General features: G+C 42.9%; 1 protein-coding gene across 1 annotated transcript in view; it reads left to right on the top strand.

The window, feature by feature from the left end:
* GRIN2C (glutamate ionotropic receptor NMDA type subunit 2C) overlaps positions 1-14,639 on the top strand; it is a 191,503-nt gene that overhangs the window by 146,480 nt on the left and 30,384 nt on the right. The window contains exon 11 of the mRNA XM_089654919.1: positions 3,691-3,878. Within this exon, the coding sequence (XP_089511045.1) occupies positions 3,691-3,878 (188 nt within the window). The remainder of the gene's footprint in view (positions 1-3,690; positions 3,879-14,639) is intronic.

The following is a 14,639-nucleotide window of genomic DNA, read 5'->3' as shown; positions in this document are numbered from 1 at the left end:
TCCAATGGACGTATCTGGGTTTGGCGGTTGCCAGGAGAACAGTACTTGTCTGACTGCATTGTGCCAAATGTAATGTTTGGTGGAGGGGGAATTATGGTGTGGGGTTGTTTTTCAGGGGTTGGGCTTGGCCCCTTAGTTCCAGTGAAGGGAACTCTTAAGATGTCAGCATACCAAGACATTTTGGACAATTTCATTCTCCCAACTTTTTGATAACAGTTTGGGGATGGCCCCTTCCGGTTCCAGCATGACTGCACACCACTGCACAATATAAGGTCCATAAAGACATAGATGAGTGAGTTTGGGATGGAGGAACTTGACTGGCCTGCACAGAGTCCTGACCTCAACCCAACAGAACACCTTTGGGATGAATTAGAGCATAGACTGCGAACCAGGCCTTCTCATCCGACATCAGTGCCTGACCTCAAAAATGCGCTTCTGGAAGAATGGTCAAACATTCCCATAGACATACTCCTAAACCTTGTGGACAGCCTTCCCAGAAGAATTGAAGCTGTTATAGCTGCAAAGGGTGGGTCAACTCAATATTTAACCCTACTGACTAAGACTGGGATGCCATTAAAGTTCATGTGTGTGTAAAGGCAGGCGACCCAATACATTTGGCAATATAATGTATATTACAAATATTGATGCATGATGGTATGACATATAGCATCCAATAACTCAACGCATTTCCTGGATCTCTGTTCACTTCTTCCAGAGCAGATGCATGGCACATATTTATAAAAATATAACTTAATAATAGTATCAAATAATTCAATTAAAAACTCCTCAAATGCAAAGGATAGCCCAATTACTTACAAATCAGCTCCAAGTTAAATCTAATGATACTAAAGGTTGAAGATCCTAGAGTACGTCTCCCCTGGGAACAGTGGCAGCATAACCTGCAGGGACCAAAGGGGGTGGCAGATGGAGGGCAGCTTGAGGGCCAGTAAAATGCATATCCATGTGTAATGGTCCATTGTGGTACCAAAACAAATACTGACAGTTTCTGCAAGGAATAATATAGGTGTACATTACTATCTTTAATATGTGTGTCGGTATTAATATAACAAATATATGAAATAATATTGCTGTCTAGACAAAAGAAACAAAGAAAATAAAAAATGGAAAAATATGTGAACTGAAGTGCACTACTGGAAACTAAAACCAAAGTAATAAGGTGACAGTAGAAAGAGAGCTAGGGGCAATGTAGGACTCCTGTAATAACAGAAGATTGCCAAAAATAAATAAATAAACCCAACAAGTAAAGGAAATTAGATATAAAACCAGTATCAAAAGAGTAATGCAATGATAAATGCTATAATAATCTTCCATGATGGAACTGATGATGGCCTGAGACAGTTATAATAACTCTGAAAGCTCAGGCAAAGAAAAGGAAGGGGTAAGGCCTTGTTTACACAAGTGGCAGAGGGGTAGTAAAAATAGTTGGGCCACAGTAGTTAAGCCCCCAATTTCCCACCTCATCCTAACATGATGGCCGGAGGGAGGTGGTGCACATGCTGCAGCAAAAATCTATACCACACATATAGTGAATAGGACAACACACTGCAACCACGTACAACATGGCAGGCTTTCATTGTGTAAAATAGTCATCCAGGAGGCAACATAATACCCCTGAGCTGCCTGTCAAGAGCCCTCTATAAATCACTCCACCTCAGATTGTATTGCAGAGGGCACTGCAAGTGTAAATGAGGCTTACTGTAATTGTTATATTTGTAAGGCAGCTTGTTTTCCCTAATAAAGGTATTAAAATAGCTAAGCTGTCATTTCATGGTGTGTTTATACTAACATACAGTACATAGCCTTCCAGCATGATAAGAGTCCAAGTCACAATTGTACTTACCAAATACGTATTGCACAGATTATTATGAATTTTGCATTCTAATGGCAGGCTTTATATTTTTACAGGAAGCAAAGCAGATTCTTACCATTTAGTATAAATAGCGGGCCATTACAATATACATGTACAGTTGTGTTCAAAATAATAGCAGTGTGTTGAAAAAAGTGAATAAAGCTCAAAATCCTTCTAATAGCTTTTATTTCCATATACACAAATGCATTGGGGACACTGCACATTCTATTCCAAATCAAAACATGAAGAAAAATATATAAAATTTGTGTTGTTCCTCTAAAAAAATTGAAGAAAAGTGAATATTAGACTGTTCAAAAAAATAGCAGTGTTTGTATTCTTCTTTACAAACTCAAACATTCACTATATAAACTGAAAAATGTTTGAAGATTTTGCTTTCCTTTGAATCACTTAATGAATATTTAGTTGTATAAGCACTGTTTCTGAGAACTGCTGTACATCTGTGTTGCATGGAGTCAACCAACTTCTGGCACCTGTGAACAGGTATTCCAGCCCAGGATGATTGGACTACATTCCACAGTTCTTCTCTATTTCTTGGTTTTGCCTCAGAAGCTGAATTTTTGATGTCACCCCACAAGTTTTCTATTGGATTAAGATCTGGGGATTGGGCTGGCCACTCCATAATGTCAATTTTGTTGGTCTGGAACCAAGATGTTGCACGTTTACTGGTGTGTTTGGGGTCGTTGTCTTGTTGGAACACCCATTTCAAGGGCATTTCCTCTTCAGCATAAGGCAGCATGACCTCTTCAAGTATTCTGATGTATTCAGACTGATCCATGATCCCTGGTATGCGATAAATAGGCCCAACACCGTAGTATGAGAAACATCCCCATATCATGATGCTTGCGCATCCATGCTTCACTGTCTTCACAGTGTACTGTGGCTTGAATTCAGTGTTTGGGGGTCGTCTGACAAACTGTCTCCGGCCACTAGACCCAAAAAGAACAATCTTACTTTCATCAGTCCACAAAATGTTGCGCCATTTCTCTTTAGGCCAGTCAATGTGCTCTTTGGCAAACTGTAACCTCTTCAGCATGTCTTTTTTTCAACAGTGGGACTTTGCGGGGGCTTTTTGCAGATAGCTTGGCTTCACATAGGCGTCTTCTAATTGTAACAGTACTCACAGGTAACTTTAGACCTTCTTTGATCTTCCTGGAGCTGATTTTGGCTGAGTCCTTGCCATTTTGGCTATTCTTCTATCCATTTGAATGGTAGTTTTTCACTTTCTTCCACGTCTTTCAGGTTTTGGTTGCCATTTTAAAGCATTTGCGATCATTTTAGCCGAGCAGCCTATCATTTTCTGCACTTCTTTATATGTTTTCCCCTCTCCAATCTACTTTTTAATCAAGGTACGCTGTTCTTCTGAACAATGTCTGGATCGACCCGTTTTCATCAGAATTTCAGAGAGAAATGCACTGTAACCAGCATGTACAACATTTGCTGCCTTCCTTCCTTAAATAAGGGCAATAATTGCCACCTGTTTTTCAAAGAATGAATGACCTCACTAATAGAACTCCACACTGCTATTATTTTGAACATGCCCCTTTCAATTAGTGATTCAATTACACAGAATTAGCAGCATGCATGTCATGACTGTTGGGTCTGTTGGATTTCTATTACTCTACTACACCTGCTAGTAAATTATTTGCCATGTAGAAATATAATGTCTACCAAAAACAGTGATTAATCAGGTTAGTGATGTCTGACTGCTATTATTTTGAACACAACTGTAAGCTTTCTCCCTAAAATGTGCAGACCAGTCATATTTGCCTTTCTGCTTCTCTTCTTTTATCTTATGGTAGAAAGTTGGATGCTTTTATCTATGATGCAGCAGTGCTGAATTACATGGCAGGAAAGGATGAAGGCTGTAAACTGGTAACCATTGGAAGCGGCAAAGTCTTTGCTACAACAGGTTATGGTATTGCTCTGCAGAAGAATTCACGTTGGAAGCGTCCCATTGATCTTGCACTGCTGCAGTTTCTAGGAGATGGTGAGTATTAGGGTTAGTTTTACATAAATTGTGTCTTAGACCAAAGCATGGGGAGCCAGCAGCTGTACTTTGTTGGTCCTACAATCTAGGACACACAATAGAAAGTAATTAAAAAAAAAAAAAAAAGTTATCAATGTCCCTATGAACAATGCTGCCTGTGGCATCACTTAAAGCCCAACTTCAACAAGAACATAACTATATATAAATTTCAATAGATTTGAGGAAGAGTTTTGACTTTTGTCATGTTCTTATTGTTTTTCTCAACTTTGCCCACCCAGGCAAAGAAAAAGAGAGGAAAGGATGTCACTAGAGAGGGAAGAAATAGAGAGCATTTAAAACCTTACAGTTCTAACTCTTCGTTACTCTATCCACAACAAAAAAAATAACATAAATTGGTTATAGTTTGGCTTTAAAACTGACCTTAAGGCAGATAATAAAAAATACTATTAAGGGTCCTTTCAGACGGGGCGGACCCATTTAGGGGTCTCTCCGCTGATCCCCGCTGAGCAAGCGAATGACAGGTCTGTGTCTGCTCTGCTGCTGCAGACACAGAGCCCCGCGCTTTCCTCAATGGGCAGTCGGATGAAAATGGACCGCCCGTCTGTTTACATTCAACTCGATCTGACGTTCAGAAGGTGAATTGGATCCTCATCCGTACCTTTTTTGCGGATCGGATCCATTGGATGTTGGCAAGTGTAAACGGACACATATCTGTTTACACTTGCTGTGCTGTCTCCCCAATCTAAGCATTGATAGTGTGATCTCTGTAACTTACAGTTGTGATGAGATAGCGATAACTTCAACCTCAGCTGGATACCACAGTCGGTGACTCAATCGATAAGACATCTTGTAGATCTTGTGAAGTTTATTCCATAAACTGAGAGAATCTTACAATGAACATTCGATAGGTCAAAAGATCATAATGTTTCCTGCTCCATGACATGAGGTTAGAGCTGCAATGCATTTCTGGGAAAGGGGGAGGGCTATCTATACAGCAATAACTAAACCAAAGGTAAGGGAGGAGCAGAGACAAAACATAGAAACACTTAAAGGCATATGACAGTCAATATGACAGTCATGTGAAACATGACACTCGCTGCTCTAGAGGAGAGTTGAGGTTCTGATCGGGTCCGCCTGCCCGTTTTTCAGGCAAACCCGATTGGAACCTCCATTCTCCTGTATAGAGCAGCAAGTGTCCATCCGAAAGAGGCCTTCAAATAATCATGCAGCTAGTGTAAGTGTCTGACTTTGTTAGTTGACATCAGCCTGCTGTAATCCACTGTGTAGCAGCATTCAGGATGGCAGAGGAAAGGCCAATGCTAGGTGCATGCCAGGGGCGGACTGACAACTCATGGGGCCTCTGGGCAATAGGGGATCATGGGGGCCCTGTATCCTTGCCCAAACTCAAAAAAGCCTATGAAAAAGGTACCAGGGGCATCTCATGGGGCCCCCTACTGACCCCGGGCCCTTGGGCAGTGCCGTGTTTCCAAATGGTCAGTCCGCCCCTGGTGCATGCACATCTGTTGAGAGTTAACACGCTGACAGCAGGAGAGAATAAAGAGAATAAAGGTAGCAGAGAGATGACCTCATCAGAGATTCTGGCTATGCTGTCTGATAGGGGTTCCTGGATCACAAGGCTGGCTGCACACAAATTCTGATTCTTTAGGTGGTAAAACATTCCAGTATCTGTAGTCATTCTGTGTTTTTTTAGGTGTTTGTCTGAAACTCAGCTTCAAAAAGCTTGAGAGAAACTAGCGGATACAATGCAACGTAGGAACCTAATTTATTGCTGCCTCTACAGCAGGGGTCTCCAAACTGCTGCTCGAGTTCCGGATGTGGCCCTTTGCTAGCCTTTATCTGGCTCTTGGGGCACTATTCCTCCCACTAACACCAACAATGGGGAATTATTGATAACACTTATGTGGTACTATTCCTCCCATTAATACCAATGATGGGCACTATTCTTCCTCCTACTGACCACCATCCTTCAGGCCATGTTTATATTCAATTATGCTGGGCCAGAAACATTTTCTACCCCCACTGGCCACACTCACTGGCCACACTCCTCTTAGAGTCTGAAGGACCATAATCCGGCCCTTTTGTTTGAAAAGTTTGGAGAACCCTGCTCTACAGGATGCTGCCTGAGAAAACATTCCTAGTTTTTACAACATAATTAAAGCCTGGGCTCCTCACCCCCCCCCCCCCCAATGCCCCCTCCCTTACCTGAAGTTCTTCCAGTTTATTTTTATGTTCCTCCTCTCTGGGCTGGATGGACGTTACTGATATAAGGAAAGTGAGCACATAACAGCATCAGCACCCATCACTGCACCAGTACATTGTGAATGAAGGGCATCACGGTGATGCCCTCTCAGGAGGCAAGCCCAGGACACCCTGCAATCACAGTAGAGTCCTCAGTCCCAGAAGACTAAAAATATCTTGTGGTCAAGAAGTACTATGGGGGACATTTCATAATTGAATACCGTAATACATCCTGGAGTTGGGCTTTAAGTCTCACGCTCTGTTTTCTGTAATCCTTTCTTTGAAGCTAAACTCAGGGGACGATCTATATTGCATTTTTACATTGGGCTAACATGGCATATTTTAAGTATAGGTATGGGATACCCAATGAATATCTGTGGAAGCTGTAATTCACTGTAGTAGCCAGAGTTATGGACGCCATGTCGAGTAGCTTCTCTTCTGCATTGTGATGCCACCACCTCTCCTCTCTACCTCATCCAATCAAGGAATGCTTTCAATTCTTTGAGAAAAATGCAAGCTATTCTGTAAATGGTGGCCATGAGTGAATGAGGCTGAGTGAGTGATCCCCTGTGGTTACTATGCAGAAGGGCAGACGGCAGTATCATTGCAAAGGATTTTATAAACTCAGATTAAAGGTAAGTTAAGTGGACCTTTTGACATTTGCAATGATATATACATAGCATTTCCTGATTTATAATGCATTTGATTTAGTTTTACTTTCAATTCCACTACAGCAGCTTTTATGATTTTGACTTGCATTTTCTTTAAAAAAAGTTTATTAATCATGATGGTCACAGTCAAAGCTAAGAGAAATAAGGACTTTTTCATTTAGAGATTGCAACTTGAGTCCTGTGATGTTTAAAGTTGCTGATATGGTAGTATCCATTGTCTACTGCTAGCAATGGTGGGGGCCCATAATCATTAGTGAATACTGGTAATTCAATTAAATTAAACAGATAGACTGTGGTACTGCTCAAAGCAAAGATCTCCTGGTACTGAGGTGTAAATGTGTCTGTATGCAGTAACTCTAGAGCAGTGTTGTTAGCCCCGAGGAAGTCACGTGACAAACATGACGCAAAGCGTAGGCACGCGGTGACGCACTTCCGGTTTGGACGCCATCTTTGTACACCCATGCAACTACACCCAGAACATGAGGTTTTTCCTATCAATGCTCTGATCAAGATGTAGAAAAATGTGAGTGGATATATTGGAGGATTTTGCTTTATTTCTTTAAAATAAATGGTATTATGCTATGGGAGTTCTTACTTGTGTTTTATAATGAGATAACTGGCCACATCTCATGTATCTGCTTGGAGAGGAGGTCTGCCACCATTAAGCCTGTCCTTGAGGGGGAGACCACTATGGGGAGAGTGACCCGATTCCAGAGGAGTCTCATGCATGAAGGATCCAGAGTAGTGATCCTAAAAGTGTTTTGGCTCTGTGTGGGTCGAGGCATGGAGGTGAGCGTGCATTTCAGTCATCTTTGGATACCCTCCTGTCATCTTATACACCTATTACCCACCTTCACGGGTGTTTGTTTTATCTGAATATATGGTGGTTTTACACCACTCTGGACATTCATTCAGTTGCTTATTATTTTGTATACACATTTTCAGTGACATGCGGTTTTCTTAGTGATTGTTTATATTTTCACGTCATGTGATTCATTTTATGCACTATTATGCATGTGGTTATGTGTGTGTTGTCTTTTGACACTGTTTGATGTATATATTTGAGTTTTTTTTTTGTTTTTGTTGGGGAATTATTTCTTTTGCATGCGATTACATGTGTTATTCATTGTTTATCCCAATTTGAGCACACCTGATGTCTTAGTCCCATTTGGACTGTTTGGATGGTTTACTATCACTCATAGATCAAATTAGGATCAATTTGGGCACACATGATGCACTAGTCCCTTTTTTGGACTATATTGGATATTCTTCACCACTTGTAGATCCTATTAGGATCTATTCACACACAGTATTGTGTGAATATTGCTGATACTTTCTTTATATATTTCTCACATTCTTTGTTCACTATTCTGGTCCTTGGGAGATCATATTTCACATTTAGACCTCACAATATAGGCAGTACCTGTGAGGTTCGATCACATTGCTTATTTTATTATAGTTACATATTGTTGATTCTCATTTATGTTTGTATAAGGTATATTCTTATCTTCCACTTTTATTTGTATACTTCACATATGTATTTTGTTATTAGCGCTACATCATATTTTGTGTCACAGGTTTAGTAAAACCAACAAACTCTCGTGCTCCAGGATCCTGCTGCCACTGCAAGGTCAGCTATCCTTCATATACTGTGAATCCGTGCAACGCCAAACACAAATAAGTGGTCAAACATCAACGTGTGATCTGAATAGTATGGCACCTGTCAACCCATATACCTTACCAGATTACCAGATAATGCAGGCTTAACTCAGACAGGGTTCAAACTCCAGTCTTTGGCTACCAGTACTCCAAAATCAGCGATGTAAATGCCTAGAATGAGAATACAAGATCATTGTGTAAAACCTTCTTAAAATTTGCATGAATCTTTATTAAAAAGCACTTACATAATAGCAGAGTAAATGCTCGCTGTTTCCTATTAGCAGTCTGGACCACGGTACGTCCGGTAACGTCTGACATCACTTCCTGATGTCAGACGTGATAGTCGTGATGACGAAACACGTCAGAAAAGTGATGTCAGTATTGGCTATAGGACTCAACGTCCCAAGATTCTCTGCTGTCAAAAATACTGAATCCACTCTGCTAACATGAAATGCTGTAGCAGTTCCAGTACTGGGAACAGGATTAACCATAGTCTCATCTGTAAATGTTCCTGAGTGGCATAATGGTATAGCCAGCACCTGGCTACATCTAGGTCTGCATCAACTTCCCACAATGCCATGTGCAGGAAAAAACAACCTAAGACTGGAGGGTAATGGTCAGGCCAGGCCAAGTGGACAATCTCATTTTCATGCACTAGGAGTTGAAGGTGAGATGTTTAGGTAACTTCTAGTATAAGAATTGCACAAGAAGAACCTCAGTAGTGTTCATCCATAGCCAGGTGGGCATGCAGATGATACAAGAAGTTGCTGAAAGCAGCTTCACCTTTAAAGCTACAGGAACAGGACAGTGTGAGTACCTCTACACCCCCTGGGCCTACAAGGGAAAGGGTCAGGTGCCATACCCCCCTAGTTCTCCCTGGGACAGTAGCTTTTTGTGTCTCAGAATTCCTTGCCCAGCGACACTTTTCATGACAGCCAAGTGGAGGAGATTTTCATCTCAGGACTGAAGAGGTTCATTTAAGGGGACTGAATGCTCCTAGTAAAGGCTGTGTGCTTATCTGCCAAGAGACAAAAAGCCACTCTAAGGGGAAAGTCCAGGATTTTTTTTTGTGCTTTTTGCTGTGTTTTTTTTTTACATAAGAAGTTAGTCCTCCAAAATTGTTTCAGTTCAGCTGGGCATCCCATATACCCCTAGACCCTATCCAAGTTGTTTAACCCTCAATAAAACAAAAAACAAACCCTTGGACTGATTACTGACTTTGGATGCAAGAGTGGAAAATGCGTGTTGCCTAGCTAAGCATAGCTTAGGTGGGCCCAAAAGCTCCTACTGGGGTAGCGCTACAATAATGAAAACTGTTGCTATCTTGGTTATGTAATTGATTCGGAAGCAGTAGCAAAGACTTACAAAAGGTTAATTTTTTTTTTTTATGAAGGGCAAACTAAAAGGTTAATTTAGCCCTACTCTGCCCCTAAGCATCATGTATTCCCCCTTCCCCCACTGGGGTTTACTAAAGCTGGTTCACTCAGAATCTCGTGCACTTCTGCATACAAATCAATCAGCTTCCAGGTTTTATTACTAAAGCTTAACCATTTGCCCTCCAGAAGATTTACCCCCCTTCCTGACAAGGCCATTTTTTGCGTTACAGCGCTGCTTCACTTTAACTGACAATTGAGCAGGCATGCAGCACTACACCCAAATTAAATTTATGTCCTTATTTTCCCACAATTTAACTTTCTTTCGGTGGTATTTGATCGCCTGTGCGTTTTTTATTTTTGCGCTATAAAAAAAAAGACCCCCAATTTTGAGAAAAAAAATATTTTTTTGACTTTTTGCTATTAAACATGTCCAGTAAAAACATTTAAAAATCAGATTTCATCATAAATTTAAGCCCAAATGTATTCTGCTACATGTCTTTGCTAAAAAAAAAAACCGGTACGTGTAAATTAATTGGTTTAAGTGAAAGGTATAGGGTTTACAAATGGCGGTATAGATAATGGGATTTTTTTTATATACTAGTAATGGCGGCAATCAGTGACTTATAGTGGGACTGTGGCGGGCATTCTGACGCTGGGGGGAACTGACTAACTGCCACTGACATCTCCAATGACACCATACAGTGATCAGTGCTAAAAAAAGCACTGACACTGTACTAATGGCACTGGGCAGGAAAGCGTTAATGTGAGGTTCGATCAAAGGGTTAACTGTGTGCATAGAGTGTTTTACTAGGGGGTGGGGGGTGTTCTTCACTGTAAGCACGCTGATCGGTATGTCTGTACTGTGCACAGCCATCCCGAGCAGTGTGCTCGAGCTGACAGGGAGGAATATTGTTTGTAATCAAAACAATCTTCCTCCCCATCGGAGATGCTCGGCAATCACAGGGCGCTGGTGGGACCCGGTGACTGACATCCGTGGATGCGAATGGCAGCGCGGGTAGGGTGCACGGCTTGCAAGCGCCCCTTACCCAGAAATGCAAAATCCTATATACGTGATTTTGCGCACAGGTGCCGCCCTGTAGCAGTATATCTGCTATAGGGCAGCCCTTAAGCGGTTAATTGAACAAGCTTAGGTTAAAAGCTGATTGGCTATCATTCACAGGTGCACCAGATTCTGAGTGAACCAGCTTTAGTAAATAAACCTCACTGTGCTTTGTTCATCCACTGGGACTGGAGAAAGAAAGGCCTGATTAAATGACTTGTTGGCACTCACACTGGGCTATAGGCTCTTTCCTAAGGGCTGCTTCACACCATGCCCCGAGCTGAATGGGACAGGAAGGATCCTGTGTTCGCATCATGCCCCGAGCTGAATGGAACAGGAAGGATCCTGTGTTCACATCATGCCCCGAGCTGAATGGAACAGGAAGGTTCCTGTGTTCACATCATGCCCCGAGCTGAATGGAACAGGAAGGATCCTGTGTTCACATCCTGCCCCGAGCTGAATGGAACAGGAAGGATCCTGTGTTCACATCCTGCCCCGAGCTGAATGGAACAGGAAGGTTCCTGTGTTCACATCCTGCCCCGAGCTGAATGGAACAGGAAGGTTCCTGTGTTCACATCCTGCCCCGAGCTGAATGGAACAGGAAGGTTCCTGTGTTCACATCATGCCCTGAGCTGAATGGAACAGGAAGGATCCTGTGTTCACATCCTGCCCCGAGCTGAATCAAACAGGAAGGATCCTGTGTGGAGTGTCTGTGCAGTGCTGAACATTAAAGTTAATTATACCCCTTGGAAGTGGTGCACGGCTTCAGAGCTGAATTCTGTGTGGGAGGAACCAACCCTGAAGGAGTGAACACATGCCATCTGCAGCTTGCAGAGATCCCAGAAGTGTGGGGATAACCTACAGTTGTTGTTCATTTTTCTTGGCAAATTTCTGTAATGTTCATAAATGAAGTTGGATTGAGACTGTTGCTATAAAATGATGTTCAAATCTTGTCATAGATTCCCAATTGGATAAAGCAGTGGGCTATGATCGCGGTGAGGTCCATTTCAGTGTAGCTTTGGCTGGGTGCTTGAAGTCATTGTGCTGCTGGGAACTTACCTAACAGACTAGAAAATGATTAACCTGAGATTTGACCTATATGCTTAATCCATTTTGCCCTGGTTAGGTCTTCAGTTTTTTTTCTAATGGAAAGCACCTTCTTAATATGACCATCCACCACCATGCTTCACAATGAGGATGATGTGTCCAGGTTGACGAGCAGCTTTGAATTTCCACCACACATTGGGGTTAATTTAATAAAACCAGAGAGTTTAAAATCTGATGCAGCTCTGCATAGAAACCAATCAGCTTCCAGGTTTTAGTTTCAAAGCTTAATTGAACAAGCTGAAGTTAGAAGCTGATTGGCTACCATGCACAGCTGCACCAGATTTTGCACTCTACAATTTTAATAAATCAACCCCATAGTACTTTGTGCTAGGGCCCAAAAGATAACATCAGACAATGACTTTTTTCATACATTTGTTGTGTCTCTCACAGGCCTTTGAGAAGGCTCTACATTTGACATGAAACTTTTTCAGCATTTGCTTTCTTCTTCACCCTTACATAACATGCTTTGAGGAGCATACAGGTTATAGTAATCCCAGAGATGGTCTCACCCATCTAAGCTGTTGATCTCTGAAACTTTTGGAGTTATGCTTGTACTCTTGATGCCCCCCCCCCCCCCCCCAATTGTTTCCTCTTAAACAGTCCATGTTTTTTTAAGTTTTGGTTTGCCATAGAATTTGTAATTTTGTATAGTTATTGAAATCTTCCAAAGTGCAAAACCAGGCAGGCAACTTCCTGGTGTAGCAATTTAGCTTCCTACCCTGTTTCCCCGAAAAATAGACCTACCCCGAAAATAAGACCTAGTACTATTTTTAGAAATTGCTAAAACATAAGACCTACCCCGAAAATAAGACCTAGTTGTGATCAGGGCTTTCTTTCAGCCGGAACATGACGGAACGCCATTCCACCACCTCCAGCACTGGCCCTGCGCACACCCATATCTACTGTCTCTTCTAAACACAGAAGCGCGGCTTTTGTGTTTGCAAGTACAGTCCCTCTTGTAAGTGACAGCATCATCCGCTCCCACAGAACCTCCCTACTTCTGTACTCACTGTGGGACAGGGAAGGAACAAATATCTGCGGGTGCAGTATGCAGTGTGTTTAGGGGTGGGGCATCTCCTCCTGCAGCCTAATGTATGGAAGCCGATACCCCAGAGGTGAGTGCCGGCCAGTGGGGAAGAGGCGGAGCGGTAAGTGCGCTTGGTGCACTGTGTGGGAAGATAGGACCCGAAATGGGAGTTACTATAGAGAGAGGCCGGCTGCTGACGGCTATTTTGCAAAGCTAGCTAACCATATGAGGGCAGTGGAGGGGGGATGTGCAAAGGTGAGCTACAGTCAGGTGTTGCAGAGGTAAATTGACAGGTGAGTTGCAGTCAGGGAGCATAGATGAGCTGCTGCTAGGGGGTGCAGAGGTGAGCTGAGTTGCAGCTCACCTCTGCATCCCCTGGCCACAGCTTGCCTCTGCACCCCCCTTTTTACAGGCAGCTGTTTCCCTTCCCGGACATTTATGGACAGAGTAAAAATCAGCCATTAGTTACAAGCTATCCATAATTTACGGGCAGTAACTGCTTGCAATGGAGGCATTCATTGCTCCTGAGCAGGGGCGGACTGACCATTTGGAAACTCGGGCACTGCCCGAGGGCCCGGGGTCAGTAGGGGGCCCCATGAGATGCCCCTGGTACCTTTTTCATAGGCTTTTTTGAGTTTTGGCAAGGACACAGGGGCCCCATGATCCCCTATTGCCCGGGGGCCCCATGAGTTGTCAGTCCGCCCCTGCTCCTGAGCCAGCTCTGTGTTCATAAGACACACAGAATGCGGCACAGCCCCACCCCCGCTGTGGCTGTGATTCACAGCAATGTATCTAAGTATATCAGGAGGGAGGGAGCCACTGCCATCACTGGATTAAGAACAAGATCAGGTAAGTATAGGGAGGGAAGCTGGACAAAGTTTTTTCAGTTTCTTCAGCTTTTAGAAATACTTTAAGTCAGTGTTGTCCCTAGGGGGTTGTGAGCCGAACCAGGTAACACCATCACAGGGGGTGCAGGAGCAGGATGCCAGCACAGTGACAGCTGTCCCTGCCTCGGTGTAGCTGTAAAATGAGTATCCCCTGAAGCAACTGCACATGTGCCAGTTTCAGGCCGAAGAAGCTGATCGCCGGCTCTGTGCTAAAGTCGGAGGTCATCTTCTTCGGCCTCAAACCGGCACATGTGCAGTTGCTTCAGGGGATACATATCTTCAAGGGATACTCACTTTTACCGCTACACCAGCACCGCTCCTTCCTCTCTGGAGGGGTGACACCACGTGTTACCGCACCGGCGGGTGATACCAACCTTAAGGATGCCTCTGCTTTAAGTACAAAATGGAAAATTTACTCTATGGAGCTGACAGGCAGATCTCCCACTTTCCAGTACCTGCTTCTAACAAGATTTGCTCAAATTACAGCTAAACCATAAAGTTTCATAAAGTTTTTTAGGTGATGAATTTTTAGAGACCCTAGATAAAGTAGTATTAAAGCCAAAATCAAAAATGTATTGCAATTTATAAATCTTCATAAAATGTGGGTGCTGCATTAGTTTTCTGCCTAAAGGATAAGTTCACCTGTGGGAACATGTTACATGTTCCATCCGTTTTTAGGGTGTAACATGTTCCCACTTCTGCAGCCGCTCACAGA

The sequence above is a fragment of the Staurois parvus genome, unplaced genomic scaffold, assembly GCF_062004578.1.
Source record: "Staurois parvus isolate SC_StPar_1 unplaced genomic scaffold, SC_StPar_1.0 ptg000813l, whole genome shotgun sequence".
Lineage (NCBI taxonomy): Eukaryota > Metazoa > Chordata > Amphibia > Anura > Ranidae > Staurois > Staurois parvus.
The sequence above is the reverse complement of the archived record's forward strand: the minus strand, read 5'-3'. Positions and strand labels throughout refer to the sequence as shown.